General features: G+C 66.3%; 4 protein-coding genes and 1 long non-coding RNA gene across 8 annotated transcripts; all 5 read right to left on the bottom strand.

Moving 5' to 3' along the window:
• Positions 1 to 278: 278 nt before the first annotated feature.
• ZBTB7B (zinc finger and BTB domain containing 7B) lies at positions 279 to 12,990 on the bottom strand. 2 transcript variants are annotated; one of them, XM_054292765.1, is made up of 3 exons: positions 12,948 to 12,990; positions 2,650 to 3,662; positions 279 to 1,055 (listed from the first exon to the last, which is right to left on the bottom strand). In XM_054292765.1, exons 2-3 carry the CDS (start codon positions 3,651 to 3,653, stop codon positions 635 to 637), a joined length of 1,425 nt encoding a protein of 474 aa, XP_054148740.1. In that variant the 5' UTR covers positions 3,654 to 3,662; positions 12,948 to 12,990; the 3' UTR covers positions 279 to 634. The 2 variants fall into 2 exon arrangements, with proteins under 2 accessions (XP_054148740.1, XP_054148741.1); XM_054292766.1 differs by lacking the exon at positions 12,948 to 12,990 and adding an exon at positions 7,901 to 7,937.
• A 1,525-nt stretch (positions 12,991 to 14,515) lies between these two features.
• Positions 14,516 to 15,020, bottom strand: LOC128948195 (uncharacterized). Its single transcript, XR_008484096.1, has 2 exons — positions 14,878 to 15,020; positions 14,516 to 14,790 (listed from the first exon to the last, which is right to left on the bottom strand). It is a non-coding gene; the product is annotated as an uncharacterized LOC128948195 (long non-coding RNA).
• Positions 15,021 to 15,118: 98 nt separating this feature from the next.
• On the bottom strand, positions 15,119 to 18,046 carry LOC128948190 (mothers against decapentaplegic homolog 6-like). 2 transcript variants are annotated; one of them, XM_054292804.1, is made up of 4 exons: positions 17,638 to 18,046; positions 16,913 to 17,326; positions 16,671 to 16,769; positions 15,119 to 16,043 (listed from the first exon to the last, which is right to left on the bottom strand). In XM_054292804.1, exons 2-4 carry the CDS (start codon positions 17,304 to 17,306, stop codon positions 15,517 to 15,519), a joined length of 1,020 nt encoding a protein of 339 aa, XP_054148779.1. In that variant the 5' UTR covers positions 17,307 to 17,326; positions 17,638 to 18,046; the 3' UTR covers positions 15,119 to 15,516. The 2 variants fall into 2 exon arrangements, with proteins under 2 accessions (XP_054148779.1, XP_054148778.1); XM_054292803.1 differs by lacking the exon at positions 17,638 to 18,046 and having other exon boundaries at positions 16,913 to 17,491.
• Positions 18,047 to 18,746: 700 nt separating this feature from the next.
• Positions 18,747 to 22,373, bottom strand: FLAD1 (flavin adenine dinucleotide synthetase 1). 2 transcript variants are annotated; one of them, XR_008484095.1, is made up of 8 exons: positions 22,216 to 22,373; positions 21,361 to 22,120; positions 20,824 to 20,971; positions 20,533 to 20,631; positions 20,262 to 20,451; positions 19,795 to 19,868; positions 19,007 to 19,713; positions 18,747 to 18,774 (listed from the first exon to the last, which is right to left on the bottom strand). XR_008484095.1 is itself a non-coding variant. In XM_054292802.1 (7 exons), the coding sequence occupies exons 1-7, from the start codon at positions 22,366 to 22,368 to the stop codon at positions 19,578 to 19,580; spliced, it is 1,560 nt and encodes a 519-aa protein (XP_054148777.1). In that variant the 5' UTR covers positions 22,369 to 22,373; the 3' UTR covers positions 18,753 to 19,577. The 2 variants fall into 2 exon arrangements, 1 of the variants encoding a protein (XP_054148777.1); XM_054292802.1 differs by having other exon boundaries at positions 18,753 to 19,713.
• A 320-nt stretch (positions 22,374 to 22,693) lies between these two features.
• Positions 22,694 to 23,512, bottom strand: CKS1B (CDC28 protein kinase regulatory subunit 1B). The gene is made up of 3 exons (XM_054292787.1): positions 23,428 to 23,512; positions 22,998 to 23,125; positions 22,694 to 22,931 (listed from the first exon to the last, which is right to left on the bottom strand). Exons 1-3 carry the CDS (start codon positions 23,484 to 23,486, stop codon positions 22,879 to 22,881), a joined length of 240 nt encoding a protein of 79 aa, XP_054148762.1. The 5' UTR covers positions 23,487 to 23,512; the 3' UTR covers positions 22,694 to 22,878.
• Positions 23,513 to 23,602: the final 90 nt, after the last annotated feature.

Here is a 23,602-nt window from a genome sequence, read left to right as displayed (position 1 = left end):
CCACCCCCGGGGAGGCTGCGCCCTGCGGGGGCCATGTGCAAAGGACAGAGGGGTGACCGTGGGGGCCCGGCCACCCCAGGGAAAAGGAGGGGGTCCCACAGGGCCAGGGGGATTTCAGAAGGGGAAAAGGGTCCGGGGGGGGCCGGGGCTGCCCCGCACCCGGGTGGGCTCACCCGAATAGTGCAACCAAGAGAAAGCAGCCGGGAGTGCAGGGGCGAGGGGGGCTCGCCGGGGGGGGCTGCTCGGAGTGGGGAGGTGGGGACAAGCTATGCACAGCGTAGGGCAGTGCCCCCCTCCACTGGGGAGGATGGGGGGGCTCTCCCCACCTGGGGGGGGGCCTTGGTCCATGGATGCCCCTGCCCGGTCCTGGCACCCACGAGGGGTTTGGTGGGGGGGACATCCAAGTCCCGATCCCCCATCATCACCCGCCCTGGGCATGACCAGGTGGGCCCGGGCACGGTGGTGGGGGGGGTGATAGGGGCCCCCCACCCCCTTGTGCAAATCGGCCGAGGGGATTTTCCCCCTTTGCATAACTAGGAATGAACCGTGACGGGAAAAACAGGAACAGAAACCCCAGCGGGCACGGCACAGCTCGGCATGGAACGCCACGACACCTGCCGCCGTCGCATCGCCCCTACGCCGTCTCCACCGGCACGGTGCCGTCGGGCTGCGGCCCTTCCTCACCCTCCTGCTCCTCTTCCTCCTCCTCGGGCTGCCCTGGAGCCCAGTAGCGGGCAATGGAGAGGCGCAGCCCCTCCAGGCGCCCGTTGGAGAGGTCGAGGCCTGCGGGCCCGGTGGGCGGCGGGGCCGGCTCGTCGCGGCGGCGGCGGCGCGTCCGCACCTCCAGGCAGTTCTGGCCCTTCAGGTGCCGCTGGAGGTGGTCGTCCTTGGCGAAGGCCTTGTGGCAGAGGTAGCACTCGTAGGGCCGGGCGCCCGTGTGCAGGTGCATGTGGTTCTTCAGGTCGTAGCTGTGCAGGAAGCGGGCGCTGCAGTGCTGGCAGGAGTAGGGCCGCTCACCCGTGTGCTTCCGCATGTGGATCTTCAGTTTGTCGTTCCTGGAGGTGGGACAGACAGCGAGACATTGGCGTCGAGGAGCCAACATGGCATCCAACCACCAGGGGGAGGGGAATGGTGCTGGAATCCCGAGAGCAGGGTTGCTCTGTGGGGCACAGGGCTCTGGGTGCTCTGTGGGCACAGGGATCTGGGTGCTCTGTGGGGCACAGGGCTCTGGATGTTCTGTGGGGCACAGGGCTCTGGGTGCTCTGCAGGGCTCAGGGCTCTGCAGGCTCTGTGGGGCACAGGGCTCTGGGTGCTCTGTGGGGCACAGGGTTGTGGGTGCTCTGTGGGGCACAGGGCTCTGCAGGCTCTGTGGGGCACAGGGCTCTGGAGGCTCTGTGGAGCACAGGGCTCTGGGTGCTCTGTGGGGCACAGGGCTCTGGATGTTCTGTGGGGCACAGGGCTCTGAATGCTCTGTGGGGCACAGGGCTCTGGATGTTCTGTGGGGCACAGGGCTCTGGGTGCTCTGCAGGGCTCAGGGCTCTGCAGGCTCTGTGGGGCACAAGGACCATTGCACGGCTGCATGGCTGAGATGCAGCGGGCTGCTGGCAGGGGGGATGCTGCCCCGGGATGCTCTGGCAGTGCTTACATTGTGCAGAAGACTCCCCTGGACCTGCACCACAACCATGAGAGATGAGGTGCTATGGGTGCCATCAGGTATCAGGCCTTGTGTGATCTGGCAGCACTCACAGAGTGCAGAACACCCCATTGACCTGACTTCAGCAGCAGCTACAGCAGAGGGACAGCAGCAGGGATGCTCCTGGGTACCTCAGGAGATGCAGCTGGCTGCTGGCAGGGGGATGCTGCTGGCTGCCCCAGGTTGCTCTGCCAGTGCTTACATAGTGCAGAAGACTCCCCTGGACCTGCACCACAACCATGCCATGGCTGAGAGATGAGGTGCTATGGGTGCCTTGGGTGATCTGGCAGCACTCACAGAGTGCAGAACACCCCATTGACCTGACTTCACCAGCAGCTATGTCAGAGCAACACCACCAGGGATGCTCCTGGGTACCTCAGGTCAGCCCAGCAGCACTCATGAGGTGCAGAAGACCCCACAACCCCACTGCACCACAACAGAACATTCAGGGGGTGCCACGGCGGATGCCTCTGGGTACCTGTGTTGCTCCAGAGCACTCAACGGGGTGCAGAAGACGCTCTGAATGTGCACCCCACTGGCAGCACTGGCAGAGGGGTGCTGTGCAGTGTGCCATCAATTTGGTCTGGCAGCATTCAAGGGATGCAGAAAACCCCATGAACTATGCCAGGCCTGCAGACAGGCCCCGGTAGACTGGCATGAGGTGGGGGTGCCATAGGGGATGTCACAGGGCACACATCAGGCGGGCAGAGCCCGTCCAGCAGCACTCAGGGGATGCAGAAAACCCCATGAACCCTGTGGCCAGGCCCTGGTAGGACTGGCACAGGGTGGGGGTGCCATAGGGAATGTCATTTGGCACATGTCAGATGGGGAAAGCCCGTCCAGCAGCACTCAGGGGATGTAGAAAACCTCTGGTAGGACTGGCACGGGATGGAGGTGCCATAGGGGATGCCCTTTGGCACACCTCAGGCAGGCAGAGCCCATCCAGGGGCACTCACCGTGTGAACCGGACCCCGCAGACCTGGCAGGCGAAGGGTTTCTCGCCCGTGTGCGTGCGCATGTGGCGGGGCAGCTTGCCAGCACCGTGAATGACCTTGTGGCACACAGGGCACTCCTGGGGCATCTGCGAGCGCCTCTTCCTCACCAGCTTGTCGGGGCTGTCCAGCCCGGGCGCCAGCGACTCGTGGTGCAGCGAGCTCAGGTACGCCATCAGGTCGGGGTCGATGGCATCCTCGTCAGAAGGTGCCTCCTCAGGGGACAAGGGGGGCTGGTAAGGGAAGGGGAAGGAGTGTGGGGGCAGCTCCTCTTCCTCAGGCAGCTCAAAGCTGTCGTAGGGCAGGGAGAGCCCCTCGGGCAGAGGGGGTGAGGGCAGCTGGGAGGGCGGCGGGGGGCTGCCGGAGCCTTCGGCCTCAGCTGCGGGCGGCGGCTCCTCGGCGGCGTGGTTGTTGAGCTGGGCACCGCGGGCTTGCAGGAACTTGCGGGTCTTCTTGCTGCGGCGCGGGGTGGGGCGGGGGGGCGGCGGGGCAGGCACCTCACCCTCGGGGAGGCTGGAGAAAGCCTCCAGGTAGCGGCGGGCGCGTTCGCAGTCGCCGTCATCGGGGCCGGGCGCCTCCAGGCCGCTGCCCTGCAGGATCTCCACGCAGGCAGCGATGACACAGGGGATCTCCAGCAGCCGGGCAGCGCGCAGCACCTCGCCCATGTTGGCGCTGCTGATGGTCAGCGTGGCCGTGTACGCGAATTCCAGCAGCGCTCCCAGTGCCTCCGGCCCCACAAAGTCCAGCTCGCAGACCTCCTGGCCCGGCCCCGGCCCGGCAAAGAGCTTCTTGAAATAGCGGCTGGAAGCAGCCAGGACGGCACGGTGGGTGCGGTACTCCAGCCCCTGCGTCTTGATGGTGACATCGCAGAGCAGCCCCAGCTGCCGCTGCTCGTTCAGGCAGCTCAGCAGCTCGCTGCTGTGCTCAGGGAAGGGGATGCCGATGAGGTCGTCCTCTGGGCTGGCCATCGTCCTCACCTGCGGGAAGGACAGGATGCTGCTTGACTGACAGAGGAACAAGCTGGGAGAGCGCTTGGAAGAAACACTGCAGCTGGAGTGTTGCTGCCATGAAGCCAGGGCACAAGGAACGCTGCCTGTACTGACAGAGGAACAAGCTGGGAGAGAGCACTTGGAAGAAACTGCAGTTGGAGCATCGCTGCCATGAAGCCAGGGCACAACGCTGCCTGTACATGCTGGGTGGCACTGGGGTTTCAGTGGGACATGAACTGGGGCAGGTTTGGGGCCCAGGGTCTGTGCTCAGTTCCCTCCATGCTGTGCAGAGGTTGGTGGGTGTGGGCCCCCCACCACAGGCCCCCCACCACAGGCCTCCACGCTTCCTCCACTACCACCAGCACCCAGCCGCCCGCGCCGCCACAGCAAAGGGAGAAATCTCAGCGTGGTGCCTTTGAACAGCAGCGAGGTGCAGCGTTTCCTGTGCCAGCCCACCCACAATCCCCCCCAGCCCACCGCCACGGCCCAGCACAGCCTCTGGCTCCCAGCAGCCCCGTCCTGGGAACACGGGCCTCGCTGGCAGAGGCATGGTGGGCGGGCGAGCGCTGGGAAGAGCAGCCCGAGGGCCAGGGGGCCGCCCCGTGGAGCCCAGCTGGGCTGGGAACAGGGGCCACACTTCCTGCCACGGCAGATTAGGATCAGCACCTGTGCCACCGGTTCCTGCCCCCGCTCCTGGTCGGGACTGGGCCCCCTCCCTCCCTCCCTCCCTCCCCCCTGTGCCCCAGCCCGGGGCCACTCCTCGCCCAGCCAAGCCCAGCCTGCGCCAGTCAGGCCTTTCCCACGCTGCAGCTGGCAGAGCTTGGCCTCGGCGCTAAACCCAGCACGGCTCACACTCCCACTGTGGTGCCCGTGGTGCACCACCAGGGACACACGTGCTCCTGTGCGGCCAGCACAGGTGGGAAAGGGGAGCCCACGACCCTCACAACCTGCAGGCAGGCTGCAGGCAGCAGTGGCAGCTCCGGGGCTGCAACCTGCCCTGTGATAGATACCATGCCCAGCTCTGGGCCGTGTAGCCAGCACAGGTGGGAAGGGGGAGCCCATGACCCTCACAACCTGCAGGCAGCAGCGGCAGCTCCAGGGCTGCAACCTGCCCTGTGACACTGTGCCCAGCTATGGCCCTTGCAGCCAGCCAGGCAGTGCTGAGTGATAGCGGCATGTGGCACTGGGCATGGCCAAGCCATGCCAGGCAACGCTGAACCATGTCAGGCCCATCCACCCCAAACCCACCAGGCCGTGCCAAACCACACTGTGCTGGCACTGCTGGGTGACAGTGGAATGGGAGCCCAGCAACTGCAGCCTGGCAGAGGCGGGTACCACCTCTCGAGTTGTGCCATGGTGGACAGCAGCATGTGGCACCGGCCATTGCCAGCCATGCCAGGCAACGCCGAGCCACACCAGGCCCACCGGGCCGTGCCAAACCACACTGTGCCGTCGGCAGGCGGGCGTGGGGGACGTGCCCCCTCTTGCCCATGGAGGGGCGGCGCGGGCGACGGCCCCCGGCGCAGGGGCCCATCCCCAAGCCGGCCGCTCCCTGCGCTTGGGCGGCCGCCAGCTGGGGCTGCCTCGGCAGGCAGCTGGGAACGGCCCCGGAGCAACCGGCTGCGGAGCCGCCCCAGCCGCTGCCGAGCAGGCCCGACCGGCAGGGCAGGCGGCAGCCGCCCCTGAAACCGGGAGCCAGCAGTGCCGACCGCCTGGGATGCTGGCGCCAGCAGCCACGGCCAAGCCCCCCTGGCTGGCAGGAGCCCATCCCGGCTCTGGTTGAGGTCCCCTCTGCCTGCCGAGGTGGGGGTGATCGGATTAGGGGTGATTAAACCATCAGGGCCCCCGGAGCCAACAGGCAGTGACAGCCCCCGGTGGGATTAGGCAGGATTAGCTGCAGGGGCAGGATTAAGCAGGGGGGTAAGTATCCCATGCCACAGCTTGGGCAGCTGGAGAGGGATGACAGGGATGGGGCACCTGCCGTGGGTGGGCCAGAGCCCCACGGACCCCCAGGACTGTCACAGGGAATCGTCACAGGATGGGGTGGCACTGTGTCCTCCAACACTGCCTCCCCCAGTGATGGCACCAGGACAGCCTCCCTTCTGCCCTGGTCCCCACGAGAAACCTGGGCACAGGGCATTTACAAGACTGATGGCACCCACTGGGGGTGTCTGGGCACAGGACAGCAGCTGAGACCCCATCACATCCCAGCAGGTGGCACGGTGCTGTGAGGGACAGGCACTGCCCTCACCATGTCCCAGCGCAGATGGACACAGCCTCAGCGCTGCCAATGTCACAGAAATCACCAGCAGAGCTCTGTTAAGGCAGCTGGGACCCCACGGGACTCGGTGCCACCAGACAGAGCTGCAGGGCTGTGGGGCAGGCTGGGGGCGAGGCGGCGGCGGGCGGGCAGAAGGGGGATTTTCCATCGCCCCAAACCGCCCCTTTACGGCTCCTTTGCTGACACCCCCACCCCCGCGCACATCCTCCTCACTGGAGCGAAGAAGTCACATGCTGAGCGGCTGCTGCCGTCGAGGAGATCACCGCAGTGATAAGGAAATGGCAGAGGATGAGGTGTGAGGGGACAGGAGCCGCCCCCTGGGCCCCCAGCATTCCCAGGCTGCTGCTGGAGGTGATGGCCGGGAGGGCACAGGTGGTGATGCCCATGGCCTGGCCATGCCAGAGCTCCTTCAGTCACCTCAGCGCTGTGGCTGGGCACATTTTGGCTGAACTGAGGAAAGGAAAGGGGGAGTTGCTCCCCGTGCTGAGCTGGCTGCCATGCAGGGCGGGTGGCAGCAGGAACAATGTCTGCCCAGGTCACCCTGACATCCCTGTGCCAGCCCAGGCTGCCTGGGACAACCATGGCCAGGCTCCACCCATGTGCCAGCTCCTCTGTGAGAGGGGTCCAGGCACCCAGGCAGGGCCATGGGCAGCGGGCTGGGGTCCCTGCAGTGCCCCTCCTGCTTGTGTGCCATGCCACCAAGCAGGGATGGCACCTGGGTGAGGGCACAATGCACTGGGCCTGGCTTGGGGACGGTGGGAGGTGGAAAGGGGTGTCCAGGGGGGATCTCCCAACATGGGGAAGGAGAGAAGGAGAGCAGAGGTCCCAGGGAGCACCGTCCCCACCCTGGGCTGCTGCCAGGAGCCCCTGCTTTCGGTCCCAAGAGTCACAAATGCTGTCGAGGGACTTCACAGCCCCATGGGGAGAATGAGTCACCCCGGAAGGGGAGCGCAGCGTGGAGCTGCCCTGGCCCCTCACCCTGTGGGGCCCTTCACCCTTTGGGATCCAGGACGTGGACCCAGGGGTCTGGGCTGTGCAAGCCCCCCACCCTGCTGCTGCCTGGAGCCAACTGGGAGCAGCAGTGGCCCTGGTGCTGATGGCCACGGTGTGGATGGAGGGTGGTGTAGGGCTGTGCAGCCCCTCTGTCTGCCCAGCAGGGAAGGTGGTGGCCGGGGTCTGGCTCAGCTGGTGACCCTGTAGCAGCACATGCTGAGGGTCCCAATGCTGGAGGAAGTGGGGAGAGCAGCAGTGCTCTTTGAAAGAAGAAAAGAACAAGTAGAGACAAAAGGAAATGGTTTGGAGATGAAAGAGGATAAACAGTCCCCCACCCCATAGCGCTGAGAGTGAGCCCCATGGCACTGCTCAGGCCCCCCGACACTGGCCAGCTCACCCAGAGCTCCCAGGGACAGCCACCAGCACTGAGAGGGGGCTGAGCACCCTGGCACAGGGCTGCCTCAGTGCCCAGCCAGCACTGCACCTGGGGCCAGTGCCAGCCTGGCACGGCAGCTGCCACGGAAGCTGGGCACAGGGCATCCCTGCCACGGTGCAGCAGGGCCGGTGGTGTTGCCAGAGCTGTTCCTGGCATGTGTAGCAGGGAAAGAGGAGCAAAGTCCCCATCTCACCCACCCAGCCTGCTGGCACTGTGCTGGCATCCTGGTCCCCTCCTGCCTCCAAAACCACCCCACTGCCACATCCAGCTGCCTGGCATTGCCACTCTAGGGTGTGGGCCCTGCTCTGCCAAACCAAAGTGACCCAGATCTCGCCACTCGTCCCATCCCACCCCATCCCATCAGCAGTGAGGGCAGCGTAGGGCTCAGGCAACACCAGCGTCCCACAGCCTGCTGGTGCGAGGCAGCTGGCCCAGATCTCCCAGTGCCACACCGGGTCCCCACCACCCTGGCATCCAGCCCAGCAGCAGTGATGGCAGGGTGGGTGCGTGGCTCACCTGCCCCGTGTCCCGGCGTGGCTCCGCGCTCGTGGCGGCCCCGCTGGCGGCCCGCGAGTGGCAGGGAGGGGAAGGCAGGGTGCTGGTGCTGTGTGAACTTGGCCCCGCTCCCCGCTGCACTTGAGCTCAGGATCCCACCTCAAAAGGAGTCGACGCCCACACCCCGGGTCACGCACCTCCCAGCCCCGCTTCCCAGAACACACACGGCATTAACTCTTTGCGGCCGGCGCTGCTGCGCCGTGGGGCGCCAACCCGGAACGGGGCAGGGGGCACCCCGGCCCACTCCCACGGGAGAAAATCCCCAGCGCCTCCAGGACAGGCACCCGTACCTTAAACACGCCTTCCCCACCTCTAACAAGGTCTCCAAGCCGTCTGCCCCTGCCCCCCCGTGCCGTGGCACATCAGCCAGGCCCTCCTCACCTCCTCGTGTGCCCCAAGGCAGGGCGCTGGGTGCTCGCCACTGGCCATGGCCAGCCCAGCCGGGCTGCCAGGGCGCCTGTGCTCGGCGGCAGCAGGGCAGGGCTGGGTGCAGCATGCTGCAGCCTGCCCGGCCAGCCCTGGAGCCACCCCCCGGCCCTATGGATTCCTGTCCTGCTCTCCCCTTGGAGCAGGTTCCCGAGATCCCCACGGGGAATGTGGGGAGCAGTGACAGCCCAGCTGGGCTATGCTGCCTGACCCCCTGCGCTCCCTGGGCAGGGGCACTCGTGGGCTCCCCGGGCCAGGCTGCACATTCATGCAATGCCCCCATAATTACACCCTCGGTGTCCCCAGCTAAACAGCAATTAGCAGCCCAGAGAGCTCGCCCCACACCCCACCACCAGCACCGGCACCCGCCCAGGCAACCCACGCCAGACCGGTCAGGGGCACCGGCACTGTGGCACCCTGGCATGGCCCAGCAGGCCCCAGAGCTGGGGATGCGTGCAGCAGGCCAGGCAGAAAGGGGAAGAGCCCCACAGCAAAGCAGGGGGACAGCAAAGGGCTCAGCCCCAGCAGCGCTGACGGAAGGAGCTGGGTTGTGCAAGAGCCCCTGGGCAGGCAGTGGAGACAGGCAGAGGGCATCAGCAGTGTGCCCTCCATGGTATCCCACTGTGCCATCCTTGTGCTGGGCAGGTTCCAGCTGTGGAGCGCAGGCAGCACGCAGCCAGCACAGGGCTGTGGGCAGCACTGCCCTCTGCACTGCCACAACACTCCAGGCTGCCCCAGAGGGGGGCACAAAGCAGGGCACAGCCCTGGACAGCGTCCATGAGAGGGAGGGAGGACAGGAGGGAAGGAGGAGGGCTGTGGCACCTGCTGCCAACCCTTCCCCTGCCCTTTGTTCCCCATAAAGGAGGGGAATGGCGCCAGTCCCCCCTGGCCCAGGTGTGCCAGGTGCTAAGGGCGGGAGATAAGGTGGGCGAGGCGGGCAGGGAGGGGCACGGCACGGCATGGGCACGCAGCCCTGAGTCAGGGTTCCTGCTGGTGGCCAGGATGGGGTGAGTCACCGTGGCCCCCCCACCCTGGGGGTGTTGCAACCACCCGGGCGCTGGCCACAAACTGCTGCTCGCCCTGGCTGGGGGGCACTGGGCTGGGGGGGCAGGTGGGGAGGTGCTGGCCTTTGGGGAAGATGGGCTAACCTCTGTGAGTCCGTCCATCCATCCATCCATCCATCCATCCCTTGCCCAGTGGCACCCTGAGCAGTGTCACCAGTGAGGGGACATGGCCTCATCCCAGCTCCTCTTCCAATGGCAGGATGGGCAACCCCATCTCCTGCATCACATCCTCACACAGAGCAGCAGCACCCTGACCTGCCAGGACAGATGTGGCCAAGGGCATGTGGCCTCTGTGTGTCACCTCTGGCCTTCCCAATGTGGCAAGGAAATGGCTGAGGCACTGGTGGAAGGAAGGAAGGAAGGAAGGAAGGAAGGAAGGAAGGAAGGAAGGAAGGAAGGAAGGAAGGAAGGAAGGAAGGAAGGAAGGCTCTGCCAGCCACCAGCCTGGGACAGGCTCACCTACCAGTGGGCCTGCTGGCTGGCCCCAGGGTGAGCTGGCTCTGGAGCTGCTGGCCCCGCAGCACAGTCACGGGAACCCCTTGGAGGGCAGCCAGACCCCCTGGGTCCCACTGTGCTGCACAGCCCCCAGGGGCCCCCCCAGCTGGTGGCACCTCCTACTCAACATGCAGGGTTCATGTCCTCACAGCACCCCGGGGACTGAGCATCCCCAGTGGCACAGGCTGTGCCCCCAGCGCTCCATGCTGGCACCAGGGTGGCGCTGCTCCCGGTGGGGTCACCTGGCAAGGACAGTGCCAGCCCACAGCCCCCCCTCCACACCCTCCAAAATAGCCCGGCTTCCGCCCCCACGGCAGCTGCCTGCTGCCAGCTCCCCGCTGCCCACGGCTGATCCCGGGGAGGGAAGGGGGGCAGGAGATTCTAATCCCCCCCAGCCCCAGCCCCCCCGAGCCCACAGAGCACTGACAGCCAGGCCGTGCCCGCCACAACCCACAGAGTGGCACCGAGGAGACCCCAGGCAGCCCTGCAGTGAGGGAGGGCAATGCCCAGGGCTGCACAGGGCAGCCTCTGTGGAGCCCCTCTGTGGAGCCCCAGGGCCCGCCGTGATGTCCACACCGCACCAGCTGCCCTGTGCCACCGAAGCAGGGCACAAGGGTCTCCTCCCTTCTCTTCCTTGGTCCTGCAGTGGGGCTGGCAATGCTCCTGTCACCCTTGCTATGGCTCCAAGCCCTGTGCCCTGATGGTTGCCCAGGGGAGGGGAATCAAAGCAAAACTGCTGGGGTGTCTCTGTACCCAATGAATGTCAGCCAGCACAGCCACATTCTCCACCCTGCTGGCGTTCAGTGTCGGCAGTGCCTGGCACCCACCGTGCTCGGGACCCCGAGCCTGGCAGCAGGACCCCCTTACCCACTCCCCACCCCAGCTGCTGCCCACGGGGCCTGGGGACACGGCAGAGACAGCTGGGCAGAGAGGAGCACGCAGTGCAACCGAGGCTGCCGGGAGAGGCCAGAGCTCGCCTGACCTACTTCTCCTTCCGCATCACCTGCTTTCATTTTCCCTCACCCAGGCTGGTCCCCCTGCCTGCCCAGGGCTCCATCAAACCATGCCAGAAGCTCTGGGGATACAAATCACCATGGCTCCCACCGCACCATCCTGCATGCCAACCGACCTGCCCAGCCCCGGGCACACGGCATGCCCGGGTGCACTGAAGGTCACCGGCCACAGCCCCGGCATCACCGCCTCCCTCCCCTGCCTGCATGGCTACCCAAGCGCCATCTTCCTGGCACGAAGCGAGTTTGACGGGTCTCAGCCCAGCCCCTCAGCGGGTCCTCTGACCGCCCTGGGGCTTTGCTGGGGTGTGGACATGCAGCTCCCGGGGCATGTCAGGGACGCCGGTGCTGCCACGGGGAGCCAGGCGGGCGCCAATCCTCCAGACGGGGCGGCCGCTCCCACCGGCACCCTGCCTGCTCCCGCCGTGGAGTTACCATGGGAAGGCAGCGCTGGTGGCGCAGGGGGAGCGCAGGCTCCCGGGGGCTCCCGCCAGCAGCCCACACTGCTGCCAGGAGAGATTTCTCCCTGGTTTCATCATCCACCGCCTGCCCTGAAGGAGAAGTTCCTGCTTCACGCACGGGGCAGCAGCCGCCCCCCGAGGGCTGGGGTGCAGCGGGGGCCGCGCTGGGGCCGCAGCCCCGCCGTGCCCCTCCCGCCCCCGTGTGCTCGGGCCTGTCCCGTTCGTGCCACGTGTGCACTGAGGGTGCACGGCAGCAGCTGGCAGAGCCGCGCTGCCACAGCCTGGGGCTCAGCCCCGCAGCGCTGGGGGCAGCCCGCGCCCAGCCAGGGGGGCTCGGGGGGTCCCCAGGAGCCGACACGGATGTGCCCCCCAACACACAGCTGGCACCTCCGCACCCATGCCCGGCACAGACACCCCTAGCCCCGCTCTCTCTGCTGTGCCAGTTTCCCCTTCTCCATGCGCCCACTTTTAAGTTGCCGAGCTCAGTCCCTCCCTCCCAGCACCAGCATCACCACCGAAGCCTTGAGCGGCGGCAGCTGCCGCGTGCTCCCGGCAGTGCCCCCGGCAGTGCCCCCGGTAGTGCCGGGGATCCCAGGCTGACCCCGCTCCTGCCAGCCCGGCTGTGGTGGGGGAAACTGAGGCACGGTGCGACTCACCCCGCGACAAAACCGGCGCTGTGTCCCCTCGGCAAGTGAAGGCAGGCACGGATCGAGGGCGGCTGTGGCCCAAGACGTGGATCTGCTCCGGCGGGAGGGTAAATACCGCACCCCGCCCCGGGCAAACAGCGGCCGGGGGCAGCCAGCCAGGGGGACGAGGACAGGTACGGCAGGGCTGGGCACACGGGGCAGAGTCCACCGGTGCTTGGCAGGTGCTACCATGACACCGATCCCGGGGGACCACCACTGCACAGCCGAGCAGAGGCACCCACTGCTGCTGCCAGTGCGCCAGGGCCGGGGCTCACCAGCGTGGCACAGCGTGCTGGGACACTGGGATACCTTCCAACTCTACCAGTATGGGTGCAGAAGGGACTCCTTGAGTTGCCTTCCTCCTGCAACGGTGCCGTCCCCACCCGGTGCGCCAGGCATGCCGCCAAGCTGCTCACCGGGTTGGGAAGGGGGGGTGGCAGCACCCGGTCACCCGTGGGAGACCTGCGGGGGACCCTGGCTGGATGGAGCAGCACCGCAACAGGAGCACAGCGGAGCCTTGGCAGCCGCCCCGGCACGCAGCGGGGACCTGCCGATGTCACCGATTTCCCGCAGCCCCGTGCGCAGGGACCGGGAACAGCCCACGAGTGACACCCCCCGCCCCACGGGCGACGTGTCCACCGGCTCCGGCGGCGGGCGGGGACACAGGGGCCGTGCGGCGATCGCGTGCCAACCGTGCCCACCCGCTGCCCGCAGCATCCCGAATCAGCGCGACTCACCGCAACCGGGCGGCAAAAAGCGGTCGCCGCGCCGGTCCCCGTCCCGATCCCGATCGCGCTGCCGGTGGGTCGGTACCTCCGCGCAACCCCCGCCGGTGGGTCCGTCCGCTCCCACCCAGTGCCGCTCACCTGCGCACCCCGCCCGAGCCACAGACCGGTCCCGGAGCCACGGCCCCGCCTCCGCCTTCACCTGCCGCCGCCGCGCCCCGCCCGCCCCCCGGCCACTGCTGCCGCCGCCGCCGCCGCCGCCGCCGCCGCCGGGGCTCCAGGAAGCGCCCGCCCCCGCCTCCTCATTGGGCAGCGCGCCGGCGGTCACGCGTCCCATTGGTGGAACGCCCCGCCCATCAGCCCCGCCCCACCCCCCTCGGGAGGGCGGGGGTCTTGCGGGCCCGCGGGACCGGGGCGCGCGGGTGGGGGGCGGCTGAGTCAGAGGCAGTTAACGAGATCGGGCGGGGGTCGGGCCCCGGCCCGGGCAGGAGAGCACGGGACGGCCCCGCCGCGGCCCCCACCGGCGCCGAGTGCGGTGCCAGGCGCCGAGCGCGCCCCGCCCGCTGCGGCCGCCGAGTGCCGGGGCCGGCACGGCACTGCCCGCTCCGCCCCGCGGACACGGGGGGGCGGGGAACCGGGCATGGAGGTGGAGGGGGGGGTAAGAACCGAGAAGTGCGCACCGAGGGAGAGTTTCGAGTGCCGGGCACGGGAAACCGTGCGTAGGGTGAGGTACGGGGGATGGAGAACCGAGCTCGGGAACCGGGCACCGAGGAGCGGACACCGGGATACTGGAGTGGCGGGCACGGAGGGATGGAGAGGTGGACACGGAGAACGTGGCACGGCGGGGCGCGGCGCGGGGAGCAGCCCCCGGTTGTCGGAGGCGCTGGAGCGGGACGCGGCGGCCCCCAGCGGGGTGGCTCCTCCGCAGGTGCCTGGGCGCGGGCCCCGCGCAACCTGTTTGGCCGCTGCCGGCTCACAGGGAGGCAGCGGCGGCCCCGGGGCTCACCTCGGCTCACCCCGGCCCCCCCGCGCCTGGCTCCGAGCGCGGCCACTGCCCGGCGCTAGCGGAAAGTGTGAGGAGCCACCGCCGCTCCGGGGCTGCCAAGGCAAACACGGCCCCGCGCAGACGTTATGTCAGTGGGCGGGGGGGCCGCGCCGGGGCACCGAGCCGGGGCCGAGAACGGGACCCCCACCCCCTCGCCAGGCCCCGGTACCGGGCACCTGCGGCCGCGCCTCGCCCAGCCACCCGCTTGGCTCCCTCCGGCTCCGTCCCTCTGACCGTGCACCTGCATCCCCGTCCGGGGTACCAGCCCGCCAGGCTCGGGGCTTCCGCGGGGCAGAGAGGGGAACCCGCAGAACAACCTCACCCTCGCCGCGGCTGCCACCGACCCCCGACTCCATCGCTCCCCGCCCGTCCCCTCGGGCCACGGTTCGCCATCGCCGCTGCGCTCCGCCGCTGCCCGCGGCTGTGCTCCCGGGGATTCTCTGTCCCCGCTTCCCCCGAGGCGATGCCGACGGTGCGGTCGCACTCACCTCTCTCGGCGGGGCCAGGAGCGGGGCCGGGCGGGGGCCGCGGGCTCAGCCGGGCCGGCGGCGTGGCAGGAAGGACCGGGTGGTCATCGCGGCCCGCGGCAGCGGCCTGCAGAGGGCACTGCTGGCTCCCGGAGCCGAGCCCCGTGGGCGGCACCGATACGCGGAGGGACACGGGGGTCTCTTGGTGCCGGGGGCACCGTTTATTTAGGTTAAAAACAGCAGACACGACTCGGGCAATCCGGGATCCCCTCGGCTGCGCTTGCTCGGGGCTCCCCGCATGCTGCCAGAACGGTTGAAGGAGCCCCCGGGCCTGGGACCTAGCTTGGGTAACCCTGAACCTGTCCCCACCCCAGGGGTGTTCACCTGTCCCCCCCATTGCACCTGCCCTGCACCTACCCAGATGTTCCAACCTTACCCCACACCTATCCGGATGTTCTAACCTATGCAATACCTTTCCAGATGTTCCAACCTGCCCTGCACCTATCCAGATGTTTTAATCTGCCTCACACATATCCAGATGTTCTAACCTGCCCTGCACCTATCCAGATGTTCTAACCTATGCAATACCTATCCAGATGTTCTAACCTGCCCCACACTTATCCAGATGTTCTAACCTGCCCTGCACCTACCCAGATGTTCTAACCTGCCCCTCGCTCCAGCTGTGCTCACCGGCCTCACCTCCCCCCCCAGCTGTAGTAGTTCACTCCCATTCCCCTTGTCTGCAGTTACACCTAGGCCCACAGCTTCCCCTTCCTCCCCATTCCCTCTCACCTCCCTTCTCTCCTGCTCCCCCTGTCTCCACCAGCCCTAGCTGCCACCCCCAGGCCTGGCCCTGACAATGGGGACTCCTGCCTCATGCTCTGCTTTTTATACAAAAATAGATAAATTAATATAAACTTAAACATTAAAATAATAATAATAATAATAAAAATATATTAAATAGTGTCCTGTGTCACTGAGAGCCCCATGGCTGGGGGAAGCAGGTGCTGGCAAGGTGGTGAACCCTGCAAGAGGGGCATTGCATCCAGTCAGCACTGAGGCACAGAGTCCCCAGAGCCAGGACAATCCTGCTGCAACACAGCCCCGGAAGACACAGGCTGAGGAACAGTAGAAGGGCCCCCCAGCTTGTGAACCTGCTTTGGGGGACCTCCCTGGCACCTCCCCACCAGCTCCACCCTCAGCGTGGCTGGTTCAGCAGCACCTCGAGCCAGCACGGGCACGAGGTGATGAACTGCCGAGAGTAGCAGGGTCCCCAACCCTTGGCAAAGCTGATGCGGATACTGTGGGGGTCACAGGGCCCCTCCCCAGGCAGCTGCCAGCCCCCTGTGCCCCCTGCCCGCTCATAATCGAACACCTTTGCCGAGTAGCCGGGCAGCACCTTGAGGACAGGCAGCCCGGGGGGGCTCAGGGTGGGCGAGCTGACGAAGATGGGGTGCTCGCTGCGGTTGTAGGCCCACACCCCGCCCGGCTCCTGGCTCAGCTGCAGCCCCCGGCCGATCTTGCCCCGTGCCCGGCGCACGGCGCAGCTGCGGTAGGCAGCGGGCAGCTGTGCCAGGCAGAAGCCGCTGCCCCAGGGCAGCTCGCAGAAAACGTTCACCGATGCCTCGTGCACGGCGTACAGGCGGCCCACGCGCGTCCGGTACTCCCAGTAAGCCAGTTTGCACCAGCAGCCGTCCGTGATGGTGCTCCATGAGAGACTGGTGTCTGGCAAGGGGAGAGCAGAGCTGTCATCAGCAGGATGTGACTGAGGCAAGCAGCTGGAAGGGCCAAGGGGAGTGGGCACAGAGGGCGTGTGAGGACAGATAGATGGATGTGGTGCACCAGGGATGCCTCAGCGCAGAGTCCTGCGCTGGGTGTGAGCCTCTGGAGCTGTGCCCAGTCCCCCAGTGCCGTGGTGAAGGGCTGGGGGAGGGCTGTCAGGGGGGTTGGTCCCTGAGTGCAGGGGAAGGTGGGGCAGCGGCAGCTGGTGGCCTTGGTGGCCAGCAGCCAGGCGGGAGCTGGGGCTGTGTGCGTCAAGGCACATTGTGTGTGTCCCCATAGGCAGCGCTTCCTCCAGCAGGGAGCCTGGCGCTGCCAAAAATAACAGCGGCTTCAGTGGCGGGGGGGCGTCTGGGCCAGAGCGCTCCCCTAGCAGGAACCCCTCATCCCCCGTCGGAGTCTTTTCCTCCTGCTGGGACTGACTGCTGGCTCCATTCCCTGATTTTCATGTTCTGTCCCCTCCAATCTCCGCTCCTGACTCAGGGGTTCAGCCCTGCCCAGTGCCCTCCTGCCTGCTGGGTGTGGCAGAGGGCTGTGCCCTGTGTGTCTCCCAGTGTGCCGGGCCCATCTTACCGCACCAGTCCCCTCCGTCATAGCTGAACTCCATGAGCTGGGGCTCATCTGGCCAGGAGGGACCACAGGACGCCTTCAAGTACGGGGGTGGCGGAGTTTCTGCAGAGGAGAGAGAGGGAAATAGGAGGCTGGGAGGGCATCCTGCCCCCCTGGAGCCCACTGGAGCCCTGAGGCAGCCCCAGAGAGCAGGGGTCAGAGCCTGGCTGGACGAGGCAGCCTCCAGTGTCGCCGCCAGCACTCACCGGGTACAGCCAGGCGGCTGAAGTGATGGGGGTTGCAGCACAGCCCAGCCAAGTCCCCGCAGGCTCCCTGGCCCCCAGCACAGTAGCAGAGGTGCTTGAGCTCATGGGACTGGTGGAGGTCAGGCCAGCGGAAGAGGCGACAGAGCAGGACTTGAGGGGGGAGCCCCTGCTTGACCCCTCGTGGGTCCCCCCGTGGTGCCAGAACGCAGCCGGACTCCCAGGCGCCCCGGCTCTCCACCACCTGCACCAGCAGCTCCAGCTCCTCATCCTTCAGCTTCTTGAAGAGGGCATGCACCGCTGGCTTGAGGGCAGCGGGGCCATCCTCGGGGCTGGCTGCTGCACAGCGCTGCCGCCACAGCCTCCGCACCAGCCCGGCGCGGCGCGAACGGAACATGCCGTGGTCGTGGGGACCACCTGCAGGATGGAGACAGGCATCACCCCCCGCGCCCTCAGAGGGCTGTGGCTCCAATGGGGTCCCTGTGCATCTTCCTGTGTCCACCCAGATCCCTGGCAAGACTGCTTTGCCTGGATTTGCTGCTGGCATCCCCACCACGAGGGCACGGTGCTGGCATCCCCAAGGTCACACCAGACACGAGCCCAAAACCAACCCTCACTGCTGGGGAACCTGCCTGTGCTCCTGCCCACAGCACTCACCCGCTCCCCCCTCACCCCCTGTCTGCCATGGGGCTGGGGAAGGGGTCCCTGCAGAAGAGGGGCTCACTCACGGTGGGTGGTGGAGGTGGGTGAGAGGCTCCAGGGCACTGCATGGGGCTGTGCTCTCGGGGCGGCCGGCACTGCTCTGCCCGTCACGCGTCACTGCCTGCACTTTTTCCTGCGCTCTCCCCTCCCCCGGACCTTCCCGTTTGGGGAATTCATTGATTTCCCTCATCCCAGCCAGCCCTGGGGCTGAGCCACCGCCAGGGCCAGCACATCAGGGCTACCACACCAGGACATGGCACAAGATGCGTGGGCTGCAGTGGTCAGGGATGCCCAGCACCGTGCTACCAAGGCAGCCAGGAGCCCAAAAAGCACCACAGACACCAGAGCACAAGCACAGGGCAGGGTCCAGCTGAGAGCTGATCTGGGCAGGGGGACACCACAAGGCACTGTCTTGGCAGACCCCATCCCTATTCATGTCCTCACAGGGACCATTGCAAGGACCACCTAAGCCCCTCGTGGCATTTTGGACAAGAGTTTCTGTTGCCCCTCAGATCCTGAGCTGGCCGGGGCCCCCCCGCGGGCAGTGGGTGAGGGTGGGAGCCTGCTCCACAACAAAGGAGCTAATGTAAACGGGACCCTTATCCCGCGCCGGGCCAGGCTTCCTGCTCCTGACTTCCCGCCGAGATAAGGGAGGCCACGCTGGCGCCAGCGCTGCTGCCGAGGATGGGGCACGCAGAGCTTCCCCCGTGCTGGGGCCAGGCAGCAGCACAGGCAGCAGTGGGGCAGGGTGGGCTCGCAGACCCACAGCCATGACCTTTGCTGCAGCTCCCAGCCAGGCTGGGCCCATTGGAGATATTCTGCTCTAGCTGCTTCCCACAGAGTGAAACAGGAAACAGGCAGGAGTGGAGGAGCAGGCAGGAGATGCAGGCAGCCCCCCACTCTTGCCCCTTGGCCCCAAAGGATGTGGGGACACTCAGTCTTGGACAGGGGCAAGGGGTGTGCTGGAGTGCCTTAGTGCTACCCAGGGCTGGGATCAGGAGGTTTGGGGACACACACACACACAGACATTGCCAGAGATCTGCCCAAACAGATGCAGCCAGTCAGGCACTGCTCAGGTTTATTGGGGTCTCTGATCAGGGGAGCACAGGCTGGAGCAGAGTCTCAGCGCCAGAAGTCCATCAGCTCAGGGCAACAGGACAGTCCTGGGGAGGAGAGAGAGGCAAAGGGGGTAACAATGCACTGACCAGTACCAAGGCCACACCCTCTCAACCCCCAGAACTGCCACAGCCAGGCTGTCTCCCCTCAGACACCACAGCCAGGCCCTTTTCACTCCAGGAGCACCTTGGCTGGTTTCTGCCACCCCCAAACACCACAGCCAGGCCCCTGTGACATTCCAAGCACTATGCCAAGTCAAGCTGCAGGCAGGTCACTCACCCACAGCACCAGGGCAGGCAGGGGCTGACGTGGTCCTGGGACACTGGGAGGCTCCTTCCCTAGTCCAGCAGCTCACGGATGCACCAGCTGCAGAGAAGGAAGTAGAAGCATTTCCACAGAAGCCGCAGCAACCAGGAGCCCAGGCGCAGCCCCAGGGAGGTGGCAGCGGGTGCTGGCAGTGCCAGGGCCTGTACCCATGCCACCTGCTGGGGGGCACCCTGCAGACAGGCTGCCATGCTCCAGAGGAGGTGCATGGCCCATGAGCAATCAGCAGGATCTGACACGGTGGGAGAGGCAGCAGTGCTGACGTGAGGGGCCCTGGCAAGCACTGGAACCTGCTACATTCTCTGCATTTCCAAACCTCCTACAATAGTGGCTGCAGGGACAGGGCACAACCTGGGGACCCTTTTGTTCCTCCCACTCCTGCCCCATGGAGCCCTCAGGGCTCAACAAGACCACGTGCCAGCGCAGTGCAGACTGCAGCAGGTTTATTTAGTGCTGACAGGCAGCAGCTTTATTCAGTGTCACTCCCAGCAGCATTCCAGGGGAGGAGGCTCCCAGAACGTGGCCTTCACTGGCGGGAGGTGCGCTCCTCTTCCTCGTTTTCCAGCTCATAGGCAGGCCTGTAGCTCTCCCGGCCCTGAGCATCGGTGCAGCGCAGGGCTGGGTTCTTCTTTGTGTTGGTCATGCTCCCCAGGGATGTGTAGCTGTGGAGGGAAGAAGCAGCTGCAGGACTGCAGCCAGGGCCACTGGCTGTGCATGTGAGAAGGGCAGCACTGGGCACTCACCCCCTGTCATAGAGGATACAGTAAGGGACAAAGAGCTTGCGCAGGAACTCCCAGATGTCCCGGTAGGTCCAGTCCTGCAGGCAGAATTGGGCAGGGATTGAGGCAGAGGCAAAAGGCTGCTCCCTTGAATCCCAGGGAAGCAAACCAGACCTTCCTAGAGAGCACCTGGGAGAGCCAGATGGTCATGAGAGCACCACTAGCCCTGCCAGCACCTCCCCAAACACAGGGTAACCCCCCAGCAGGCAAGAACGAGCCCTGCCCAACAGCACCCAGCAGCACCACTGCAGCAAGGGGCACCCACAGCTGCACAGAGGGGCACCAAATACTCTGGGAGGGTGAGAATTGTGAGAGAAGCTGTCCAGGATGGGGGTGGATCACTGCTGGCTCCCAGCCCCATCAGATCCCCCTGCCAGGCCCTGTGGCGACAGCTCCAGCCCCACAGCAGGGTGGGCTCACAGACCACGTACCAGCAAGGGGTTCACCCGCATGTAAGGGGGCCAGTCGGGGTCTGTGGCACACATGGGGGTCAGGGTGCGTGAGTAGGGGTCCGTGCGCCGCGTTCCCATCAGGACAGCCTCCAGCTGGGGCTGCTGCTCCTTCAGCCGTGCCAGGGCCTCCCGGATGGAGCCCTCCACAGTGCAGAGCTGGACCCCGTACCTGCACAGGCAGGGTGGGCAGCTGGCTGCAGGCTGCACTGCACAGCCCCTGAGCAGCTGCCCGCCCCACTGTGCCTCCTACCTCTGCACTGTTGCCTGAATGAACTGCTCCATTTCAGGGAATGGGGACACAATGCGGATGTAGAGCACCTGCAGCTTCTCCTTCCTTCCTGGGAACCGCCTGCAGAGAGACCCAGTGCAGCTGGACTCTGACCCGTGGCAAATGGAGGCAAGGCAGCGTCCAGATCCGACCAGCTAGAGCCCAGGAATCTGCTCATCCCCCAGGGTGGAGCAAGCAAGAGCCCCAGAGCCCTGGCCAGGGTCTGCAGGACCCCTGGGCCTTGCCCCAGCCTGGAGCCCCATGCGTGGGTACCTCTGCAATGCAGCATGGACGAGGTGCAGCAGGGCTGTGCAGTCCTTGCCCCCGTTGAAGCCCACGCAGAGCTGGTCCAAGCTGTACTGGTCCAAAGCCTCCTCGATGGTTCTCAGGGCTGCTGCCACCTTCTGCCCCAGGGCCGAGCCTGCCAGGACAGGACAGTTGGTGCCTGCCCAGCTCATGTTCCCTTAGAACGGCCCCAGGGCACTTCACTCTCTGGTACCACAGCCAAGAGCTTGTTCAGCCCAGAGACCTGGGCCACAATGTGACAGGGATCATGAGGACAGGGGGAACTGTGGCACTGCAGCTACTGCTGCACACTGTGCTCTCAGAGCCTGCCACCACCAGCTCTAACTGAGGTGACTGGTCCCATTCCCACCTGTATGGGATGAAGCCCCACTGCAGCTGCAGCACGCCTCAAGCCTCCCAGCACACAACAGGCAAGCTTTGCCAGGCTGGTGTTCCCACTGCCCCAGCCCTGCTAGGCTGCACAGGAGAAGCACAGAGCTGTGCTGCAGCACCTCTTCCCAGTACCTGACTCAGCCAGGCCATAAACCTCCACAGCTGCTGGAGAGACACAGTCTGTCACCGACGGCACAGCAACACCCACTGGCAGCTCCCTCATCAAGAAGTCAAACGCTTCCTCCAGGTCCTGCTCTGACTCTGAGTCCAGGGTCAGCTTCACACGGTAGTAATTGCTGGTCCAGTCTGGGTAAGACCCCAAGCTGACACGGCCCCGGAAGGCGGCATCAGCCCTATCCAGCACCGGCGTGATGAGCATCTCATCAGACGCCACATAGACGGTGCGGGAGTGGAAATGGGTCTGTTTGCTGCGGAAGAGGTGAGCGAGGCCATCCAGGGCCCGCTCCATCAGCGCCGGGATGCCGGGGAAGATGTACACATTCCGCACACTGACCAGCGGGTACTTGAAGGCGCTGCCCGTGTGCCCGTCCGTGCCGTAGTTGAGGCGGGAGGACTCGGGGATGCGAGCCAGCTTCATCTCAGGGCACTGCTCCTCCGTCTTGCCAAAGAACTTGTGCACCAGCGCCACCAGCTCGGGATGGAGGACGACCCGCTCCCCAAAGGCTTTAGCCACGGCCTCGAAGGTCACATCGTCGTGCGTGGGGCCGATGCCGCCCGAGGTCAGCACGTAGGTGAAGCGAGTAGCAAAGGCGGCCACCTCGCTGGCGATGGCCTCCACATCATCGGGCACCACGGAGATGCGGGCGACGCTCACGCCAAGCGCCCGCAGCCGCCGGCACATGAAGGACGAGTTCGTGTCCTGCGTGTAGCCCTGAGGGGACCGCAGACGCCCATGACAGCGGAGCGCAGCGACCCCACACCCCAGCCCGCCCCATGCCCGCAGCCCAGGCCCGTCCCCGGCCGCACCTTGAGAATCTCGTCGCCGATGATGATGATGCCGGCGGTGCTGGCGGATCCCTGGGTCACCGCTGTTGCCGGGCTCGAAGCGGCCATGAGGCGGCAGGTGGCAGCGCGCAAGGGCCCGCGCACCCTCCCCGCAGCGCGCAGCACCCCCCACATGGAGCCGCCCGGGCACCTTCGCACACCGCGACACCGCCCCGCACGCTCATAGGCAGGCCCGCACGTCAGTCACACGGCCCCGCCAGATCCCATTGGCAGAGAGGCGGGACCTGCGGGGACGGAACCATCGCAGGGCCCAGGAAAGGGGGGTATCGGTGTAGCTCCATCCACAGTCGTGCCCTCTCCGGTGAGCCCGGGGAGGCTCCCCCAGACCCCGGGCAGGCTCCTCGGGAACCCCCGCGGGACCAACTCCACGGGACCGGACCCCTTCGCCCTCCAGCCCAGCTGCCCCCGGTACTGCAGACAGACAGCTCCCAAACATCACTTTATTGAAGCTTTGGAGGCATCGCAACGAGAAGGACCCACGGAACCAGGGCCGAGCCGACAAAACGACGCTCAGGCAGCGTCGAGGGTCAGGGGGTGAAGCCCCCGAGAAATGCCGAGAAGAAGGAGGAGAAAGGTGTTTTTTCAGAGTGGAAGGACTGAGAGCTTCGGCAGACCAGGGGCCACTCACTTTTCTGGCTTCTTGGGCAATGGCCGTCGGAAGAGCAGGATGTGGGGCTCTGCGGGGCAAAAGAGGGGGTCAGGCCGGGCCGCCTGGGCGCCACCCGCTCCCCCGCGGGGCTCACCTGGTTCGTGGATCATGTAGTGCACCCAGCCCTGGCTCTGCTGCACGCCCAGGTTCCGCCACTCCGACTCCGACAGCAGGTGGGTCTTGGGCACCAGCTTGGCAATGTCCTTGGGCAGCATCACGTGCCTGCAGCCCCGCACCTCTCAGTCAACACCGGGGCACCCCCGACACCCCCTCATTCCCCACCGGAGAGCTGTTTCCGGTACCAGCGCCGTGACCCCATACAGAACCCTCACGGGGACCCCCCGAGTTGCCAGAATAATTCCCCTCTTGCCTCATCAGAGACTCGCCCCCCGCTCCCCTCCCACTCGCGAGCCGTTAATCCTACACTACCGAAGCATTTCCCTCCCTCACCGCAGCAAACCTTAACCGAGATCCCCACATCCTTATCAAGCGGGTATTACCGGCACCCCTTCCCCGCTCCTTACCGGTACTCAAACTCCTCATCGTCGTACTTGTCCGAGTAGTAGATCTGTTTGTGCGCCATGACGGGACAGGCCCACCGTGCCCTCCCTCGGCGGCCGTTGGCGCCCCCCGCCCCCCCCGCGGCGCTTTCAAACACCGCCGCCTCGCGCTCCCATTGGCCAGCGCCGCGCCGGGGGC

Source organism: Melozone crissalis, unplaced genomic scaffold, assembly GCF_028551555.1.
Source record: "Melozone crissalis strain CALT ecotype California unplaced genomic scaffold, PUWL_Pcris_2 ptg000114l_1, whole genome shotgun sequence".
NCBI lineage: Eukaryota > Metazoa > Chordata > Aves > Passeriformes > Passerellidae > Melozone > Melozone crissalis.
Note: the sequence above shows the minus strand (reverse complement) of the source record. Positions and strands in the feature narration are given on the sequence as shown.

Excerpts from the sequence above, each read along its gene's own strand:
- LOC128948190 (XM_054292803.1), bottom strand. The coding sequence starts at position 17,456 with ATGCCAGCAGCAAATCCAGGCAAAGCAGTCTTGCCAGGGATCTGGGTG. Across the intron at positions 16,770-16,912 it reads CAGCCGCCTGGCTGTACCCG|AAACTCCGCCACCCCCGTAC; the intron begins GTGAGTGCTGGC and ends TCTCCTCTGCAG. Across the intron at positions 16,044-16,670 it reads TGACGGAGGGGACTGGTGCG|ACACCAGTCTCTCATGGAGC; the intron begins GTAAGATGGGCC and ends TCCCCTTGCCAG.
- CKS1B (XM_054292787.1), bottom strand. The coding sequence starts at position 23,486 with ATGGCGCACAAACAGATCTACTACTCGGACAAGTACGACGATGAGGAG. Across the intron at positions 23,126-23,427 it reads GATGAGGAGTTTGAGTACCG|GCACGTGATGCTGCCCAAGG; the intron begins GTAAGGAGCGGG and ends GCGGGGCTGCAG. Across the intron at positions 22,932-22,997 it reads CTACATGATCCACGAACCAG|AGCCCCACATCCTGCTCTTC; the intron begins GTGAGCCCCGCG and ends TTTGCCCCGCAG.
- FLAD1 (XM_054292802.1), bottom strand. The coding sequence starts at position 22,368 with ATGTGGGGGGTGCTGCGCGCTGCGGGGAGGGTGCGCGGGCCCTTGCGC. Across the intron at positions 22,121-22,215 it reads TCGGCGACGAGATTCTCAAG|GGCTACACGCAGGACACGAA; the intron begins GTGCGGCCGGGG and ends CGGTCCCCTCAG. Across the intron at positions 19,869-20,261 it reads TGCGGGTGAACCCCTTGCTG|GACTGGACCTACCGGGACAT; the intron begins GTACGTGGTCTG and ends TTCTGCCTGCAG.
- ZBTB7B (XM_054292765.1), bottom strand. The coding sequence starts at position 3,653 with ATGGCCAGCCCAGAGGACGACCTCATCGGCATCCCCTTCCCTGAGCAC. Across the intron at positions 1,056-2,649 it reads TGCGGGGTCCGGTTCACACG|GAACGACAAACTGAAGATCC; the intron begins GTGAGTGCCCCT and ends TCCCACCTCCAG.